Source organism: Hydractinia symbiolongicarpus, chromosome 4, assembly GCF_029227915.1.
Source record: "Hydractinia symbiolongicarpus strain clone_291-10 chromosome 4, HSymV2.1, whole genome shotgun sequence".
Classification (NCBI taxonomy): Eukaryota; Metazoa; Cnidaria; class Hydrozoa; order Anthoathecata; family Hydractiniidae; genus Hydractinia; species Hydractinia symbiolongicarpus.
The window spans coordinates 7,403,764-7,423,115 of record NC_079878.1 but is presented as its reverse complement, the minus strand read 5'-3'; the positions used below and the strand labels follow the sequence as shown (position 1 = coordinate 7,423,115).

The 19,352-nt window shown below is 35.0% G+C and overlaps 2 protein-coding genes across 2 annotated transcripts in view; one reads left to right on the top strand and one right to left on the bottom strand.

Annotated features, from left to right (window-relative positions):
• The first annotated feature begins 3,981 nt into the window (after nucleotides 1–3,981).
• LOC130641033 (ephrin type-B receptor 1-B-like) lies at nucleotides 3,982–12,178 on the top strand. Its single transcript, XM_057447663.1, has 15 exons — nucleotides 3,982–4,885; nucleotides 5,132–5,293; nucleotides 5,807–6,109; nucleotides 6,423–6,619; nucleotides 7,120–7,333; nucleotides 7,472–7,689; nucleotides 7,852–7,957; nucleotides 8,109–8,170; nucleotides 8,713–8,811; nucleotides 9,022–9,123; nucleotides 9,456–9,605; nucleotides 9,778–9,822; nucleotides 10,060–10,208; nucleotides 10,866–11,079; nucleotides 11,397–12,178. Exons 1-15 carry the CDS (start codon nucleotides 4,159–4,161, stop codon nucleotides 11,472–11,474), a joined length of 2,826 nt encoding a protein of 941 aa, XP_057303646.1. The 5' UTR covers nucleotides 3,982–4,158; the 3' UTR covers nucleotides 11,475–12,178.
• Nucleotides 12,179–12,409: 231 nt separating this feature from the next.
• Nucleotides 12,410–19,352, bottom strand: part of LOC130641031 (spectrin beta chain-like) — a 33,090-nt gene continuing 26,147 nt past the window's right edge. Inside the window, exons 29-34 of the mRNA XM_057447662.1 lie at nucleotides 18,619–18,858; nucleotides 18,075–18,374; nucleotides 17,579–17,809; nucleotides 16,082–16,302; nucleotides 14,049–15,019; nucleotides 12,410–13,584 (exon numbers count right to left, since the gene is read on the bottom strand). Of these exons, the coding sequence (XP_057303645.1) occupies nucleotides 13,460–13,584; nucleotides 14,049–15,019; nucleotides 16,082–16,302; nucleotides 17,579–17,809; nucleotides 18,075–18,374; nucleotides 18,619–18,858 (2,088 nt within the window). The 3' untranslated portion in view covers nucleotides 12,410–13,459. The remainder of the gene's footprint in view (nucleotides 13,585–14,048; nucleotides 15,020–16,081; nucleotides 16,303–17,578; nucleotides 17,810–18,074; nucleotides 18,375–18,618; nucleotides 18,859–19,352) is intronic.

The window sequence follows — 19,352 nt, the reverse complement described above, 5'->3', positions numbered from 1 at the left end:
TTCTTATATCTTTAATTATCAACTACAATAACATTCGGTGTTTTCATTCTACTTTGGTGCTATGAGCATTTCTCGGATATCTCGATTTCTTGAAGTACTGATGATGAATGCAGAGATTTGATTAGTAATAATAAGAGAAGAAGAATCAAAGGAATTGTTGCCATTCGCGAAAGATTTTCTCTTGCAAATTAAGATATTTTTTTATTTTTGCGAAAGTTTTTTTACGCGAAACTCGTCCGAAAATTACAATTCGTAAAAGTTTGGGCTCACATTTTTTGACCTGGCGAAACTTTTTCTGCCCCTAAAGTATAAAGTAAAAGCTTTTAAGAAATGGAATTTTCGTATACCAGAACTCTTTGAGATAAACCTCTATGTTTTTTTCTATCGTAATGACAAAAAAAACAGCGCACATTGCATAACATGCGTCACGCATGACCCACAATGCAACGTCTTCAATTTTGATGAATCAAACAAAGTTTCTAATAATCTGTAATCTCTTGGGTCAGGCATTATATTTCTAGGTTCTTTCTTAGCACCTATAATTATTTTACCAACACAATTCTGGAAGTGTGAACCAGACTTTGACCCTTTAGATTGTGCTCATCAATTCAACTGGTAAAGTTGCGAAGGAAAGGGATCGTAGCCAAAGACTGAAGGTTGCTAAGCAAGTTGCTTAAATTTATTTTTTATTTTTAGTCTAGTGTTAACAATTGGGTTGCTTATAAAACATTATTCAGCTACCATTCATAAGACGTTTTATAACATTATATTTTGTACTTAGCTATAGCTAGCTATTTAATCTAGTTTTCTGTTTCCTTGTTAAAGCTATAGATGCCACAATCTAAATACGATACAACGGACTTAAAAAAGAAAACGCTGTACACACTTTTTTTAAGAACCAGTAGAATCTTGCCCGAGGCTCACTGTTTCATTTTAAGAGAGTTTTTCTGTCTGATTTGTTCAATTTTTGTTCTCCATAATAAAAACACAACAATTTAGCTTCATTTTGTTCTTGCTTAGCAAATTAATTGTTTATATCAGAAATTTGATTGTTTTGCTGCTAATGGAGCTTTATAACTGCGTCTGTGAACAATCGCGGTAATATAAATACTACTTGACCATCATCGGAGGTGAGAAAAGAAATAATCGCAAGCAAGGTAGAACAAGAGTAAGAAGGTTCATAGCATGTACCACAAGGCCCCCAGGAGTTTGGCAGGTAAACATTCTTTTTTCTTTCCATAGACTCACAATTTTATTCTCACAGATTACAATCTCAAAAACTGCTTGATTTGCACATTCTCACTTTCAAATTTATTCTTTCGTACAATGTTAAAATAATCCCGAGCGTAGTTGTTTGAACGTTCTTTCTGACAAGTGATGGAATGGGACGAGAGTGTCAGAAAGTCTTTACTAGACTTGCAGAATTGTTAAATGAAACAGAGCATCATAATCAAATATAGGACGAGACGAAAAGTGTTCTTTGTCTTATGTTGAAGGATTGGTTTGTGTGTTCGTGGTAGTTGATAAATCTTTTTAACAATTATCGCCACGTACACGTGTTATCAGACTCACTCAAGAACGACATCAGCATGAATGAAATTACTGCTTCATTAGAGGTAGTGATAAGACTTTGTAATGTCAACTTGTTCATTTCATCTTCTTTTGTTATCCCTATTTGTGTGACTTTATTTTTTACGTCAGCATGGTCATTTAGGCCTTTGTGAGTGACGACGTAGATTATTCCGTAATGCAGACATGCTAAAAATTTCAACTAGCAGATGCTCACCTGATCTACCCATATGCAAAATTAGAAATTTAAAATCCTGCCGTGCGCGGACTATTTTCTCTTTAATGATTTCTGTCAAAGCTGTGGAACAGCACAAAAACTGCAAATGTCTACAAAATTTTATTCAAGATTGTGAGGCCAGTAAAAGCTTGGTCGAAAAGAAACTTTATCATATAAAAAATCGCTCTTCCCATGTGTAACCTCTTTCTAGGACAATCCCACCCTAGGAAGCCCCTCCCCTGGATAATTATCCTGTGCAAACTCTCACTGAATAATTGCCCTTTGAATAATGTCTGCCTGGTTTAACCGCCCTGAATAAATGACCGTATAGTTTCTATTCAGGCCAAGTCTTTTTTGAATTTTCGGAAAAGAATTTTCATATAATGCTGTACATAAAATTTTGAAAATGGCCGTTCTTGTATATTTCTTAAAATGGTCAAACCGTATAACTTGGCTCCAGCCAGTAAGCTGCATAGTGTTTTTTGGCAGGTATGCAGGAAATGTTATGAAACATTCTTCGCAACGACCCGAAAATGTTTGAGGTATCAGGGAGTGGAAGTACTGACGTCATTGAAAATTTAAAACTACAAAAAATTATGGAACCAACCTTGTGGTATCTCGGCCCTTTTTCCACTATGTTATATCAGGGGAATTACTCAGCGGAATTAGTGGGGGAAAGGGCAAATTTGTCCAACCCAAGAAACAAGTGTTTAGGGGGAATGTTTGTGTGGATTCATCTAGGGGGCAGTTATTGGTGTGATTATTCAAAAAATGGGACCTTGTTAAAAGTTAAAATAAAGATACATTTTGTGAAAGTCACTAAAAAATATTTCAACAAAAACTCGATTTCCCATGATTTTATATCAACCAAACATCCGCTATAATTGTCTCGTTTCTGGATTTTATGATTGTTTGAAACAGAGCACAATGTTTTTTTCTTTCTTTACAAATGTTTCAATACCAACGGTCGTCTGATCATATATGCAAAAAAACGTGACCGTCCTCACAAGAAACAACCGCACAAATCACTTGTAGTTTCTATGCTTCCTAGAAACACTTATTTCGTTTTCTGATATTTTAGATTTTTTTCCATCAACGCTAATCTGGAAAATTTTGCTTAACTGTTTTTATGAAGTTACCATTGCAGCTCGAACGTCGTGTCTTTAAAACACCGAATCCTCTGACGTAATATCGGTAAAGCTTCTTCTCGAAGTTTATTAATCAACTAACTAATATAACGTGAGGGAAGTTCCATTTTTCTACATCTTTCTGATATCTAGTGATTTGAGAAAATACTTATTTTGCTAACTCGTGACAAAAATTATTTATGTGTTAACACGCCAATGCATGTTATTGACTCCCCACGCGAACTATGTAAATTGACATAAAAATCTGCTGACAATGACATTATTCAAATTGGCGTACGCTCTCATGAATTAGTACGTTTACTTTAATTTTCTTAATAATACTGATTTAAAACAACCGCGACAAGTCTCATCCTTAAATTTCTTACTTTTCTTAAATTTCTTTTGATCCTAAGAACGAGATTGTGCGCTCTTAAGGTCTTAGCAAAACGAAAAAAAAGGCCCGGAGTACAGGTATGTCAACTTACTCACAAGTTTTTTGTTAGACAACGTATTTAACGTAAAAATCTAGTGTGTTGTGTTTAAAAATTTTATCATCAAAAGTGTCTGAGGACCTCACGAAGCAGAGCATTTCTTCGATTTATGTTCCCAGATTTAGAATAACAAAATTTTACATGGAAAATTCAGTAACCTTAGGGAGATAAAATGTCCTACGTGTAAACTACAGTGTAAACAGAGCATTGTAGTTTAGGAAAAAAGTTGTTGATGTAATATACTAAGTAAACTTCTTAAAAAAGTTTATGAAAAACAAACAAAACATTGTTCGGAAGTTCTTTATGAAAAAAGATTGTGTATTTAAATATTTGCCATATCTAATCAATATTTAAAGCTGCCATCTTGAATTTAAATGCCTTAATTACACATATGTATTGATTTATTGATTTTTGGCGGCTAAACGAAAACGATGCGATTAAATAAAAAAAGCAGCGTCAACAAGCAACAACGGAATTTTGCGTATGAATTTTTCTCTTATTTGATTGGTTGACATAAAACCATAATAATTATTCTTTTATTATTTTTTATTTATTTATTTTTTGTTATACCAATATAATATTTGTTTTTTTTTGTAAGTGAGGGATGATGGTTAGTACTTTTTCACAAAAACACGAAAATATAATTTAAAAAAAAGGTGCAACGAAGAAAAATATAGCGAAGACATGCTAGCAGACAAAAATAAATTGGATTTCTGAATTTTCAAAACTATAACTAATAGTTTCTTTTACCAAAATGAAGATTGCGTTGACCCATATTTTACTTATTTTTATAACACCAAGACTTTGTGAGAAGATATACATTGCTCAACCGGATATAAACTCATGGCTAAAAAGTGGACTGTGTCAACCCTCTTGGGGAATCCGCAGTGGACAATGGAAAACCTGTCTGCCTACAGACGATTCAACGAGGGAGGAATGTGTACTCACAACTGGTGATTGGTCATTTAGTGGCGTCAATAAGATTTTAATCGAAGTGGAAACGACGACAGCAACCTGTTTTGGTTCCAACAAAACATATCCAATCTGCAGAAATAACTTCACTATGGGTGTATTTTCTAACAATGGAGCAAAGTTAGCAGAGCCAAGTTTCATACCTTCTGCGATTGTTCCTCGGCAGGATTTTTTTACAAGTAGTGACCAGTTTGCTGTGAATAACATGACCGGAGTGAAGGGAATTAAACTGCAGTTTTTGACCAACCGATACTGTGGCGCGATTGATAAAGTACAGGTATATTATTACAAATGCCCAACAGCGACTGGCGATTTGGTGAATTTCCCTGCGTCAACTGCGCCAGATTCAATCGAGAAAACAAAAACGATAAATGGGAAATGCACAGATGGTGCGCAACCGACTGGTGAGAGGGCATCGTTCATGCAATGTAAGGATGATGGTACCTTTTCGGTGCACGGCCGTTGTGTTTGTAAGGATGGATATACAAAAGATGGCACATCGTGTAGAGGTTTGTTAAATCTTCTTTGGTTACAATACTCGAGTTGACAAACAATTTAGTTTTAAAGGAAAGGAGCGCCCGGAGCGTTTTTTAGGCATTATGTACTGGGTTTTCTTTTCATAAAAATATAATCCCCGTGTAATAAAAAATGTTCGCCTTAGAGAGTGCCATCTTTAAATATGCTCCATAGTTTTTCTACATGAGCCGGAGATTAATTGAATTAGGCAAAATAAAGTATATACTTTTGTTTTGTAGCTTGCAGCACAGGGGAATACAAACCAACAGCCGGGAATGAGGCCTGCCTAAAATGTGGCGCCAACTCGAAAATAGGCACTGTACCGCGTACTCGATGCGAGTGTAAAGAAAATTACTTTCGAATGATTGGAAAAACAGAATTGAATGACGCTGATTGCTATGGTAACGTATATTCTTTTTAAAGTGTTTTGGATTTAGTATAAGTGCTAACCGCGCTTTATATGCTACCATCCTTTGTAGTAATACCCTTTGAGACAATATATATCACGTGAGTAAAAATAAATCAGGATTTTTTCCGGCACCACGTTTATTAACACGGTTGCCAATGGCAATTCCCAAAAAGGGATTTTAAAAAGTTTTAGAAAAAGTCGCGAAATAGAAAAATATTTAAAGTCACCACGTTTTAGCCCTGTCGTTGCAGTATTTTAGAAGCTGTAATGTTACTTGTCAACTTAGTGGTGGCCTCATCAGTGTAGCTAAAGTTAAAGCTGAAAATTTACATTAACCAACTTCGTCCCCAGGGGCTTTTGCTTTTTTCCCAAAAAACCTGAGAACGAAGGTCCACATTCACAAAAAGAAAATCCTTAAATGTTTCTTTAATAGTACATTTCAAAAAACTCCTTTTTGGAAAATGTCTAAGTTACCATTACATCATTATTCAACTGCTTTCTTTAGCTCCTCCAGGTCCTCCAACAAACGTTCTTATTGACAACATAGCTGCCCACGAAGCTACGATATCATGGACGCCATCAACAAAAGGTTCATCCGACTCAGGAGTCTACGTAGTCATGTGCACCCCCTATAATTGTCCTGACGATTCAACTTATTTTCCAAAAAATACCAGCGAACCGAAGATTGAACTAAAAGATCTGGGTGCATATGCTAATTACGAAATCAAGATAACAAAATTAAACAATATTACGACTATCACTGGCAAAGAATTCTCTGTGACAAAGAAGTTTACAACACAAAAAGGCGGTGGGAATTTAATCTTGAAAGTTCTTTCAATACTTGCAGTAAATAAGCACGTAAATCTGTAAATAAAAGCCCACCCGGGTAAATGCCCACCCGGGTATAAGCCCACCTAGGCATCAGCCCATTATTTATTGCATCCCTAACATTTCCATGTATACCCCCACCCTCCAATTCCCCTTTGTATGGTATTATTTAGGCTTGTTTACTTAGCAGTTGAATTACTTTCATAGATCTCTTATTTATATCTCGTAAAAATGTTTTTATCAATTCTTCACAATTTAAAACTCCTGAAATTTTTAATTAACAATTCTTTTAGCACCCGGAAAAATACGGAATCCGATACATTCTGTCAACACTGACGATGGATCTGTTGTTTTTGTGTGGGAGCCACCATTTGCGCAAGGTTCGCCAAATCCTGTATATGTTGTGTCTTATGGCGACGAGACATTCAAATTGACAACTAGAACATTCAAAATAAAATCTGACACACAAGACAAAGAATACGTTGTCAAGGTGAATTTATTTTTTTAAACTTTTCGTGCAAATAAGTAATTGCTGATCTTGTTTTCAAGCACGTGGCAAGTTATACACGTTTCTAACGTACTTGAGGGAGAGGAAAGAGGTGTCTGTAGTGAGTTATTTTCTATAATCCCACCCTAATTTTGTGGGATATACCTCGTCGACTACTCCCAGAAGGGACAACAAAGATAATTCGGGAGTGTTTAAAGCTTCGATTTGAGCTACAGAAATTTTTACGCAACTAAATAACGGCCTTATCTTCTCTTGTTTATCTCAATTCCGAAATGTAAACATCTCATTTTTGAGTACTATCGGGAGCTTCGACAGTATTAAAATCATAACCATTTAAGTTTACTGTTTCCATTCTTTGTGAGAATTTAAAGTTTAAGTACAGTTAGCCAGTGATTGTTCCAGTTAATGTACCTCAAATATCCAAACCTGCTCAGTATATTTTTGTTTTTGACCACAAATGCGATAAATTTCTAATATTTCAGATCTATACGGAAGTCAACGTGGATGGGAAATTCTTGTCTGGTCCTGTCTATGAGACAAGGGTGAAAGTGAAAGGTGGAATTCCACTTAGCTTAGCATTGGGTGTGGCATTTGGATTGATAACTTTTATTGTGATCATTTTAATTTCCGCGTTTTGTTTTTGGAAAAGAAGAAATCCAGCCTACTTGCAGGTAGTGCGCATGGAGGATGGAACAGGTAAGTATAACTTCGTCCCCAGGACTCATGTTACGAGGGACGAGATTGAGAAATAAACAATTTTTTCCTTTATGAAACTGTATATAATTTAATCGATTTAACAATCTTTCCTAACATTATCTTTCCATCTATTCGTAGTAAAATTACCATCTAGTTTTTACACTGGTGGAAAAATTTACGTCGATCCAAAGAGTTATAACGATGTCGAGGAGGCTGTGAACGAGTTTGCCTTTGAAATTGACCGAAATAACTTAAAAATGCATGAAAAGATTGGAGATGGAGAGTTTGCTGACGTACATAGGGGAGAACTCTTTAGAGGTGGAAAACACCAAACGGTAGCTGTAAAGACACTTAAGGTATGTGTGACCACATGCTTCATTTTTGTGCAAATAACGAAACATAACTAGAATTCTTTAAAGAGCATTATAATTTTTTAACTTAATCTAAGCGTACAACCGTTTTCTTATTATCGTTGAAGTGCCGAGATTTATTTTTATTATGGCCGGTTTTGTGTTTAGCCCGGAGCAACAAAACAAGACCGGGATGATTTCATCAGTGAAGCTGCTATCCTTGGTCAATTCTCTGATCCGAATGTTATATTGTTAGAGGGTGTTATAGTGGAAGGTAGCGTGACCATAACATAGTTACCAAATTTATTGAACATAAAGTGACTTAAAATATTTTCTTACAAAATTGGAAATTGGAATATACTTATCTAATCACCTACCAGAGTCTCTATACATATTTTCATTTATTATTTTTTTTTTCGTTTTAGACCAACCAAATGCTATCATTCTTGAGTTTATGGCACATGGCGCATTAGATAAATATCTGCAGGTAATTTATTAATTTTTACGCGTACTCTTTTAATTTGCGTACAAAATTTGCACTTTAAAAAAGTCGCTTATCGTGTTGGAAAAGAAACTTCACTATTGTGAAGAGCCGGTTTGATTTTATTTGCGTGACTGGAACACGAATTGCTGAACCGCTCAAGCAAAGAGGTAAAAAGAGATTGGTTCAAGTCATACAACGAATATATTGCCTTGCGCAACCGAATACTAATTTTGCTTTTAATTTATTTCTTCTGTAAGTATAAGGCTTTTTTAGAAATAAATTGACGCGGAATTTTTATAATAGAAAACACAGTAAGCAAAAATTGATTATAATAAAGCTATTCTTTTTGTTTTATCCATTTTCGCAAGTTTAAAAAATTATTTCGCGGGCTTTTAACGCATAGCAAACAAGGGAATAACAATTCATTTTCGTTTAAAATATATGACATTTTTGGGAATACATTGGCGCGAATTTTTATAATAGAAAACATTTCGAACTTCTCAACAAAAATTTGGATATGACAAATTATATTTTTATTTGAACAGGAAAATGATATGCAGTTTGAAATCCCTGAACTGCTTGAAATGGCGCGAGGAATTGCATCGGGAATGAAATATCTATCTGAACTTGGTTTTATTCATCGAGTAAGTTTTGTATTTTATCTTTCTTGTGTAATTACCACCATTTACTCAAGTTTTTCAGTAGTGCACTTCTCTGTCTTGCAATTTAAGATTTGGCGCACATTTCTATTTTAAATTTCGTTCCCAGGACCTTTTTGCGTAATTGCACTATTGCGTACACGGAAGGCTTTAAAACTAAATATTTTTGCTTAACCTTTTGTGTTGCATATTCAGGATTTGGCTGCTCGCAATATTCTTGTAAACGAGAAGAGAGTATGCAAGATAGCTGACTTCGGAATGAGTTTAGAAATAAGAATGGACGATGGTGAAACCAAGGTAAAATGTTATTCTCTTATCTGTTATTTATGTTTGTGTGTCAATGCAGCTAGCAACCTCGTTTCCAGGGCATTGTGCTCCGTGATAACGGCTTTAGACAAAATACCCTGGAGACGAAATTGGATACACTACAAAGTAGTTCCCTTAGTCAAAAAATGTTTAAAACGGAATAGTAATAGCCACCGAACGGTTAAAACAAATATTCTGAATCCTTCGTTAGGAAGTACGGATAGGCAAACTTTGTCTGACAAAAGAGCGGACAATTTTTGTAGATGACGAAATATTTGTTCAATAAATCTCCTTTAAGAAAATAAAATAATTTGCTTACCCAGGGTGGAAAGATTCCAGTACGATGGACAGCACCTGAAGCAATCCAATTTAAGAAGTTCACTACTGCATCTGATGTCTGGTCCTATGGTGTTGTGGTATGGGAGATTATGTCATATGGCGAAAGACCATATTGGGAGTGGAGTAACTACGAGGTAAGAGCTCTACGATTTTTAGCATAAGCGAGAAAAACAACCTTAATTTCAAGTAAATGCTAAATATGGAAGACAGAATAAATCGTTCTGTTACTTAGCCTTATATGTGAGCCAAAAGACTTTCTATATTTGCTGGTTAGCAGCTAAAGAAATCATAATTTTTCTTTTTTAGGTTCTTGAGCAAGTGAACCGAGGATACAGATTACCACCACCTATGGTAAGTTTCGGAGAAATTGTTGTTAAAATAACAACTCTTGTTACCACAAGAGGTGTAGGACCTGCACGACGCCATCATTTAATTAGTCGGGCGGAGGGCGTTAATTTTGAGCCTCCATAAATTAAACAATTGTGACCCAAACTTTTAAGTATAAAATACAAAGCGAATTTAAAATTGATAAAAAAAAATCTAGTTCTTCGTTCTCACCTGTATTAAAGTTAGTCTAAATCTTCTTAGGGATGTCCAAGAGTAGTCCATGACTTGATGCTTCAATGTTGGAACAGAGATCGCACTAAGAGACCTTTGTTTAGTTTTATAAGAGATCGCATTGAATCATGGTTGGACAACACCGCGCTATTGGATGACCTTGCACCGATTACAAAGTTGTACGTAAATTTTTTTTTTGTCGAAGCAACTTTACGTAACTACTAGGCGATAGTTTCATTGCATTGAATCGAGATTATCGCATCGACGAAAGAAAGTTTTGCAGGAGTTTTGAAAATGGCAGATTGTGTCTCAAAATTTGCAAACAACAGCCGAACAATACCCTCTTATAGGATATAAATACATCCAGTTAACCATGAAACAAACATCTATATTGAGACTAAGGCAGCTTTTTACTCATTATCCAAATATGGACAAAAGAGTCAAATAGTCAACACTCTGCAGCCGGCATGCTGCAAAGTCGCTACTTTTGCACACAAGCAGGCCAGGCAAAGAGTGTTGAACAGTTGCTAGTCACATTCTTTAGCACGCCCGCACACCGACATAATTCACGTCGGGGACCACGAAGGCCCCGACATTCGTGATTAATGGCCTTGCTGACGTTAGCACAAATAGCACAAGTCCTAAGTCCACTCTGAACATTGAGAAGTGAACTTTGACAAGTTCCAGATGTGTGAATCTAATATCGAATGAGCCTACGCAATTACTTGTGGTGGCTGGTGGCGAACTTCGAAATTCGCTATCTTGTCCCAACCACTTGACCACGATTGTAGCTATTTTTAGAATTTCTCTTTTTATGAAAAACATGTTGTTTTTAGGGACGATAATCTCGATTACACAATTATGCAGACAATAAACAAATGGTTGCAAGCGATTGGTATGGGACGATACGCGAACAATTTTTTAGAACAAGGTTTTGCAACACCAAGACAAATTCTCCTATTAACCATAGACGATTTAGAAAAACTTGGAGTCGGACCTGTTGAACATCAAAAGAGAATCATGAAAGCTATCGAAAACACAAGAGCACAGGTAAGACCTACTGCATAACCAACAATCGAAAGAATAAACAACGTCTTTCTTGGGAACTTTACCTCGCCGAGTGCATTGTACGAAATGTTAATTTTGACTCTTTTGGGTTAAGCACATGGCAAGAAGATTTAAGTCAGCAAAGTATACATATAACTAAACGCTAAATTAAGATGATTTTATTGACAGGGCGTTCAAATTCTAACGTTAAGTTTCCTACTGAGGGCGAACAATACAGAAAATGGTTGTCAAGTTTAGTTTCATTTTTTGCTAAGCGCTGTTCTCCTTGTTTGAATATGCTACGGACATTATTTTTTTAGGTGGAAGCCCAGATTGGAAAAGGAGGCAGCGTGATCAAGAACGACAATGCTAAAGATATTCGACCACATAATATTTAAGGTGTAGGGGCGTAAGATTTGTTGGGAACATTTTACGAGGTGTATTGTACTAACGATGCAGATAGCCTTCGTGTAGTGAGTGAAGAAATGTACAGATTTTCTACTTCAAACAAATATAAAGCACGTATTGCGATAGTGTTCAAGAGATAAGCCTAAAAAATGATGAAAATAAAAAAACAGAACATTATATGAACGATAAAAAAACTATGAGTATTTTTAAAGTTTAAGCTGATGACAGATTTGAGTAATAATTGACGATCACAAATCGATCGTACGTGTTAACGGATCTAGGTTTTTTTGAAATTTTTATTATTTTAGTGCTAAAAGTTTCTCACGTGATCTCTTAAAAAAGAAGGGATAATTTATCACATATATTAAACTTACTGTTTGTCAATGTCGACTTTTTTTGTTGAAATTCGTGCATAACGCACAAACCAGAAATAAAGGACAAAATTTTTGGTAAAATTTTAATTTATCCTTAAATAATTCCACATGATAAAGCTTAACCTGAATTTTGGATAAGAAAGTTGCTCTAGTAGAAGAGTCTTATAATTTTAAAGCTCTCAGTAGCTAGTTTCTTACAAATAGGTTTTTTGTTTAAATTTCTCGTCAAAATCAAAATCATCTGATGATCTCTAGATTTGCTCTTGTATATATTCTAGTGTCAGGTATTTTTTAATTGTAAATATATTAGTGTTTTCCAAGGTTTACTTTTTATTGGTTTTCGGTTTCCGTATAAACAGCCTTGTTTAGACTTTTCCACAACGCCAATATAAATAGTGTTTTTAAATACTTGCAAGGAAAAAGCCATCATAAACGCAGTAACAAAGTATGGTAAATAAAACTGAAGGTTTTTTGTGGATCTTGGAACAATGATACAAAAAGAAAACCCACCTTGAGAAATGGCTTCCGTTAAATTGAAATTCGCCAGTTCTTTGGTTAAATATTCTTTAACTTTTTAAAGGATCCGATTTTTGAAAGTTTTTCTCTGCTATAAATTTCACTATAATTAACCAGTAGGGATTGTGTGAACAAATAAATATTTCTCGGTCACGGTTCAACAATAAACCATTTTTCCAAAATAATAATCCACGCCCCAGGTCTTTTATCACAAATTCAGTGAGTACACAAAGAGAAAAAAATATATAAAAATTCAATTCGATTGATTTGATAGATCTCCTTCGTTAAAATATATTAAAATATATGAGAATATATTAGTATCTTATTAAAATACAATGCTGTTAGAATTCAAATTAAAAAAAAATCCATATCAAAATATATACATTACACCAAATAATACATAAAATGCTACATCCTTTTAAAAAATACAATCTAAAAAATAGCTAACGGAACAGTGGCCAAAGGACACTTAAAACATTTTCCAAGTAAGGTAGACTTTAGAAAAATTCCTTGTCCAAGAAAAAAACAAGGCTTTTAATGTTTATTCTTTACATGATTTCTAGTTTCCTGTGCCAACCCTGTTTAGTATGTTTAGGAAACCGCTTAACGAAACGATATGAGGTTGCCAAACATATTTGCAAGACCTGAGAAAGAAGCCACTTATGAAGAGGCAAAGTTTTGGAACTAACAAGAAGCTTAAATTTTTTTCTTCAATTTTTTAAAGAAAAAAGAACACATCCACTTTGCCAGTTACAGACCAGAATACCATATTATCGTAACACCAAAACAAAGGTTAATTTTATACATGATAAATCGAATCTGTGTACGCACTTTTTTAATTATTCGTGCGAGTTCACAAATTCAAGAAATGTGAAATGTTAAATTTCTGTCGCTCTGTGTTTCGAGAAAATTTTTTTAAAATCCCTAATCTTTAACATATAAACAACTAGCGTGGAATTAAAAATTTTCAGCAGAACCTTAGTTTATAAATAATTTAGGAAAAGAGTTAAAAAAGGTATTGTCAAGCTCCAAATGTACAAACAACATCCTCATAAGGGTATTTACAAATACGATCGCTGCTTAAATTAAACTTCTTCGCTTTCATCCGACAATGAGTCATTTCCAGGCAACACAGGCGGTGGAGATATCGACGAAGAATTATCGTCGCTGTACGCCTCCATATCATCCATAGAGTCTGAATCTTCATCATCTAAGGGTAGTACATAGTTTTTATGTCGAGTATAGCCTGTCTTGCTTAAACAAACAAGAGTAAAAACAACAACGACAACAACAACGATGACGACGAAATATTATGACGATAACTACAGAAAAAAAAAAAAAAACGAAGACGCAAATGACAATGACAGAAAACAACAACAACAACAACTACAACGACAAAAAAATAAAAACGACAACAACAACGATAACGACAGCAACAACAAAACCAACAACAGCAGAAAGAACACAACAATAATCATGACAACAATAGTAAGAACATAAACATTAACGACGGTAACAACAGCGACGATGACGGCGACGGCGATGCAAACAAAAAAGAATAGTAGGCTATAAGTTTACTTCAACGAGTCAATTTAGGACTTCGAAATCGCATTTCGGGGTGTAAATCACAAAATAAAATCTCCAATCAAACAATAAAAATATGGACAAACCCACCTTCAAAAGCTATATCAACTTCAGGTATGTTATTCTCCATCGTAGAGGAGAAATCAGCAGGTGGTGCTGGAAAGTCGAGTTTATCATCATCATCGAAAAAATCATCACCACTATGAAATTCATCGATGTTCTCCTCCTCCTCGTCGTTTAGTCCATCAAATATTTGAACCGTTCCGCAACCATCAGAGTACTCGTGCTGTTGACTGAACGAAACACTTTTTTTTTGATTTGATCGTTTTGATGGTGTTTTCTTAAGGACGCCAACCAATTGCTTCGTGTAAGTTTCGTTCACGGACTTTAGAGAGTTAGTCTCGACTCCAAACAAAACTGCAGGAGTCACGTCTTCTTTATCTAGAAAATTTTGATTTATGTCCAAATTTCTAAGAAGTGTAGTGTTTCCCACCGTTCCAAAAAACTCTTTGTCACACAGTTTGTTTATCTCTTTACTTTCAGTATCACTGCAGGTCTTTTCGTCCAAAGGCTTTCGTTTAAACGCTTCAAACTTTAGGCAAGCCCTGTTCACTTTTTCATCTTGGATAGCCAGTGTATGTTCTAATTGTTCATGTTTTTTCAAAACATCATCCAAGTCGCTTGTGTCTGTTATTGGCTCGGACAAAAACATTTTTTCCTCGTTCGCAATCCAATCTTCAATTTGAGCGAAATCTTTCAGCACGCTTGTGACATCGCAAAATTCCAAAACTTGCAATTCCCATTTTTTCATTATCGAAACCAATCTATCCCAGCTTTCCGTCAACTTTAATTTTTCATCATGCACCAACTCGTAGCAAATAGAACACGACGACAATATCGCTTCTGCTCGACCAATGAGTTGCTTAAAATATCCTTCACGAGATCTAAACTCGTTGTAATTGGTTTGATATTCGAAGCTGGCAGCAGATGGCTCAACCAATGAGATCGTGATGTTTGATATTTCTTGCTCTGCGTGCAAATGCAACATATTAAACCAATTGCTGGAAGAAATAACAATAGAGGGAATAAGCATGGTGTGGTGTGTTCAGTTGAATCTGGTGAAAGCAGATACGAACTAATTTCAGGTCAAATTCTTACAGCAGACAGTTATTACAGACGGACAGTTTCATCTTGGACTAAGTGATATATCGCTCTAAAAAATCCTATATAAAGTGGACACATAAAAATTTTTTTTGATAAAATCTCTATAGCGACCATAGTACAAATGAGACGAACACCTTTTCTTGCACCGATGAAAGATGTGCATATTTTACATGGCTAGCCTCACAAATATCGAGGGATATACCCTGTCTATTATTTCCAGAAGGGGCCATGGCTTAGATGGGGAGTCCCTAGAGTATTTAATGCTCATTTTGAGTTACGCAGACTCACTTAGGGTCCACGCTCTACTAAACAACTCCCTGCAACATCCAACGGTCACACAGTGTGCCACCTCCCCAATTTCCCTCACATGGTTTAGGTTAATCCAGGGCTATGGTAACATTCATTCGCCCATAAGGGGAATCGTACCCCGGTCTCCCGCGCAAAGTACGAGAGTTATAACTACTTAACTACGGCGCCACAAAAATGGTGTAACATTTTTGGAAACGAACGAACAAAAAAGTGTTACGCAAATAAACATGGGATTTTACAATGTTGAACAAAATATGTGTAGACAAAAACGTAAATTTCAAAGTTCGTCCTCCAAAGTAATTGATGTAGACTTTCCGTATCAGATTCACGCATTTTGAAATTGACATGTTTAGAGTGAACTTAGGACTTGGGGGGATCTAGGGGTTTATTAGTTAGATTGAAACTTTCAAAATGTGCTAACTTTTGCTGACGCATGACGTTTTTTGAATTTCGGGGCTGTGTGGCCAAAGACGTGAATTATTCCGTAATTCAGGTATGTTAGAAATGCAACTAGCAGAAGTTAAACGCTATCTACCAGGCCTACGCATTTGCTTTCGACCATGTTTGTAAAACAACGAAACGTCTCCAAAATTCCCTTCAAGATTGCAGTCTATTTTTACACTTAAATCAACCCATCTATTGACACTTACATCAACTCATTTGATTCTTCAACAAGCTTGTTCACGTTTTCAACTTCGGTAATACTTCGTGCCACGTTTCTCAGCTTGTCCATCAATAGCAAATGTTCTTCTTTCATTTCACGCTTGCTACCACATGCCAGATCTCTCAACAACTCAACTTCGGACGGTGTGAGTAGATTTTCATCGTTTTGGATACTACTCACAAGACAACTGATAGCATGTGCGTCATTCTAAAATAATATGAAATGGGTTTTCAAATATTAAGTACAGCGTTAGTGGCAGCTGAAACTGTCACATTTTTCGAGGTCATCAATATATATCGTGCAATTTCCAGGATTTTAAAGGTATCTGGCAATTCCGAACAACGTGGAAAAAAGTGAAAGTTCACTTCTCTAACAAAACAAAAGTGACCACGTAATATGAACTTCTTAATTTCCAGACATTTTTTTGGCATTTTTTTAATTAAATTCCTGACATTTTCCTGATCTATCGGGCTATTTAGGCCCAAAATTTCAAATTAATTGGAACCTCAAATTATTTGAAAATTGTAAACTGAATCCAGCCAGGGTGGCCACAGATTTCATAATTGTAAAAAGTTTCGAGGTCAAATTTAAACAAAAACACTAAAAACGTATAGAAACTTTATTTTAAGAAATTTTGACAAAAAAAATTTCAGAAGGAAATAAAGAATAATCAAGCTTTTTCACAAATACTGTTCATTTTAAATTGCAATAATTATGTAAATACAGTTCACCAGTCCTGTTGCGAAATAAATATATGTTCAATTTTTTTGTCACATAAAACATGATAAAAAAAAAGTTCCTATTTGAAATAAACCACGAATAACGTTAAATAACATCATAAACAATTCCAAGAGCCTTTACAAGGCATCAATATTTTGGGTCCAATGTTTACGTTAATTAGGAGGAATCAATATTTTGGGTCAATTTTATTTTACTTTACTTAGGTTGAAACAATATTTTGGATCCAAAGTTTATGTTATTTCGGAGGAATCAACATTTTAGGTCCAAAGTTTATTTATTCACGAGTTGTTAGGACATATTTCTCAAAAAAAAAGACTAAAAATATGTTTGTAAAAATTTCTGAAATTTTATTGTAGCCAATATTTTGAAAAATGAAAATATTTCTAATTAACCATTTACACCTCAAATTTCTGACATTTTTCTGACAGATCAAAAAAAATGCTGATATTGCTGACGTTTTGCGGACATTTTGAAAATTACTGACAATTCCTGAGAGAGTGGACACCCTGACTAAAAAATACACCAATTTAATTGTCAGCATAAGTTGATCTTATCTTCACCAATCACCAAAGTTTTTTAAACTGCATGCCAACCAAGTTATCAACCAGAGGTGGGACAAAAAAATGGGTAAATCTTTGAACACAAAGAGATTTTATGGACACATAAAACCTAGTGCAGCACTAATTTCAGTAATATACCCATGTTGACATATCAGTACATGTCGAAAACATCAAAACATCACCTGGACATCCACGTGTTTTCTTCTCCACTCATTAATCTTTTTAAAATCCGGCTTAACAACAATTTCGTCCAGGTTTTGTTGACAAACCTGAACCCATGAAATAACATCACTAGTTCGGTCACGCAAATCATGAACTTTACATCCAGACTCTAGTTTTTCAAGACGCTGTTGAAGGAGTTCTTTTACATCATTCCACATTTCGTACACATTTTTTGTGTTGTTCACAAGTTGCTACAAAATGAAAGCATTTAAACAGAAACAAACAAATAAGAAAATAAAAACAAACAAACACACCAATAAATGCAATCAGGCAGGAAAAAGACAAGCAATCAAGGAAGCAATAGAGAAAACACACAAACATTAAATTAACAATGCTAAATCATTATTAAAAATACCGTTTAGGCCGTTGTAAATAAAAAAAGACTGCGTGATGCCTTTAATAACAATCATAGCTCAAACATATAGAGTAAGAAATTAGGTGCACATTGCAACATACCTTCGACATTGCTGGGTTTTGCTTTGTAATTTCTTTTGAAAGCCTGCCAAAAGAAGCCACCCTTTCTTCTTTCAATACCATATTTCTAGCAAGCTCCTCAGTAGACTTTAACAACGTTTCACATTCCTGCAAGTCTTCCCCAACTCCATCAATTTTTATTTTATCAATTTGATTTTGAATCCACTTATCCAAATACTTGAGTTCAGATTTAAAACGGAAGAACTTTAGCGCATCTTGAAGCGTTCTGTGTCTCTTACGAACTAGCGAATTGACTTCTTCGTATAACTGCTGCAAAGAGACCTAGTTAAAAATAAAACCAAAACATCTTTTACGACGCTTACCGTATCTTGTTTGACATTAATTTTGAAAATAAAAAAAGGGAAAATTCGTTGAGAAAAAGTCCTTCAAGTTAATAATTTCCCGGATAGTTATTACAATATACAATATTCATTTTTATTACATTTTTAGAGATAAAATTCTTTAGATGACATTTTCCACGTAATTTAATTAAAACTATGTTCTCTATGGCGCCTTATACACATACCTGAAGCGTTTCAATCGTAACACCATATCTGGAGTACGCACCATACTTCTTTATGTTTTCCATCTCTTTGTTCGTGTTCTCTAACGAAGCTTTGCAACCTTCCACTTCAATTTGTATGCTCTCATTACGACGAAGGAGAGTTTCTGTAGAGTCTTCATTATGTCCCTTCGCCGTTGTGCCTTTTAATAAACTGTAGCGTTCTTGAAGCGTGACGCGTAGATCTTCCTGCTTCTCCATGAACTAAAAAGAACATACACTACAACTGTAACAGGCGGTATGAAACGTAACCCCACCTGGATGAAGTTTTTAGACAAAAACGTTATCCAGGTGGGGTTACATTTGTTATTGAACTACTGTCGATATAAACATCGCCAAAAATTAAATCCGTCACATAAATTACTAAAGCTGGCATCTTGTTTTTATTCATGTAAATAATTAATTATAAATATTTCTTTCTCTTCAATAATAGCCGTCGTCTGTCTGTTTTTCTGTCTGTTACGGAAACACGAAATGCGATATATAAAGGACGGGCTACCTGTGGATTTTTCCACGGGTTGACGACTAGTTTATAAATAAAGGTTAAGGATTTGCCCCTTCCTAAGTTTCAGGTTCCCTCTCTCAATTGCTTTAACTTTGACTAAAAATTGTTCTTTCAGACACGAAATTTGAATCAGTGTTTTTACTGTAACCAGCAGTAAAGTAATAGGGTCAAAAATAGGCTTGTCAACTTCAAT

Excerpts from the sequence above, each read along its gene's own strand:
- LOC130641033 (XM_057447663.1), top strand. The coding sequence starts at position 4,159 with ATGAAGATTGCGTTGACCCATATTTTACTTATTTTTATAACACCAAGA. Across the intron at positions 7,334-7,471 it reads GCGCATGGAGGATGGAACAG|TAAAATTACCATCTAGTTTT; the intron begins GTAAGTATAACT and ends ATCTATTCGTAG. Across the intron at positions 7,690-7,851 it reads TAGCTGTAAAGACACTTAAG|CCCGGAGCAACAAAACAAGA; the intron begins GTATGTGTGACC and ends TTTTGTGTTTAG.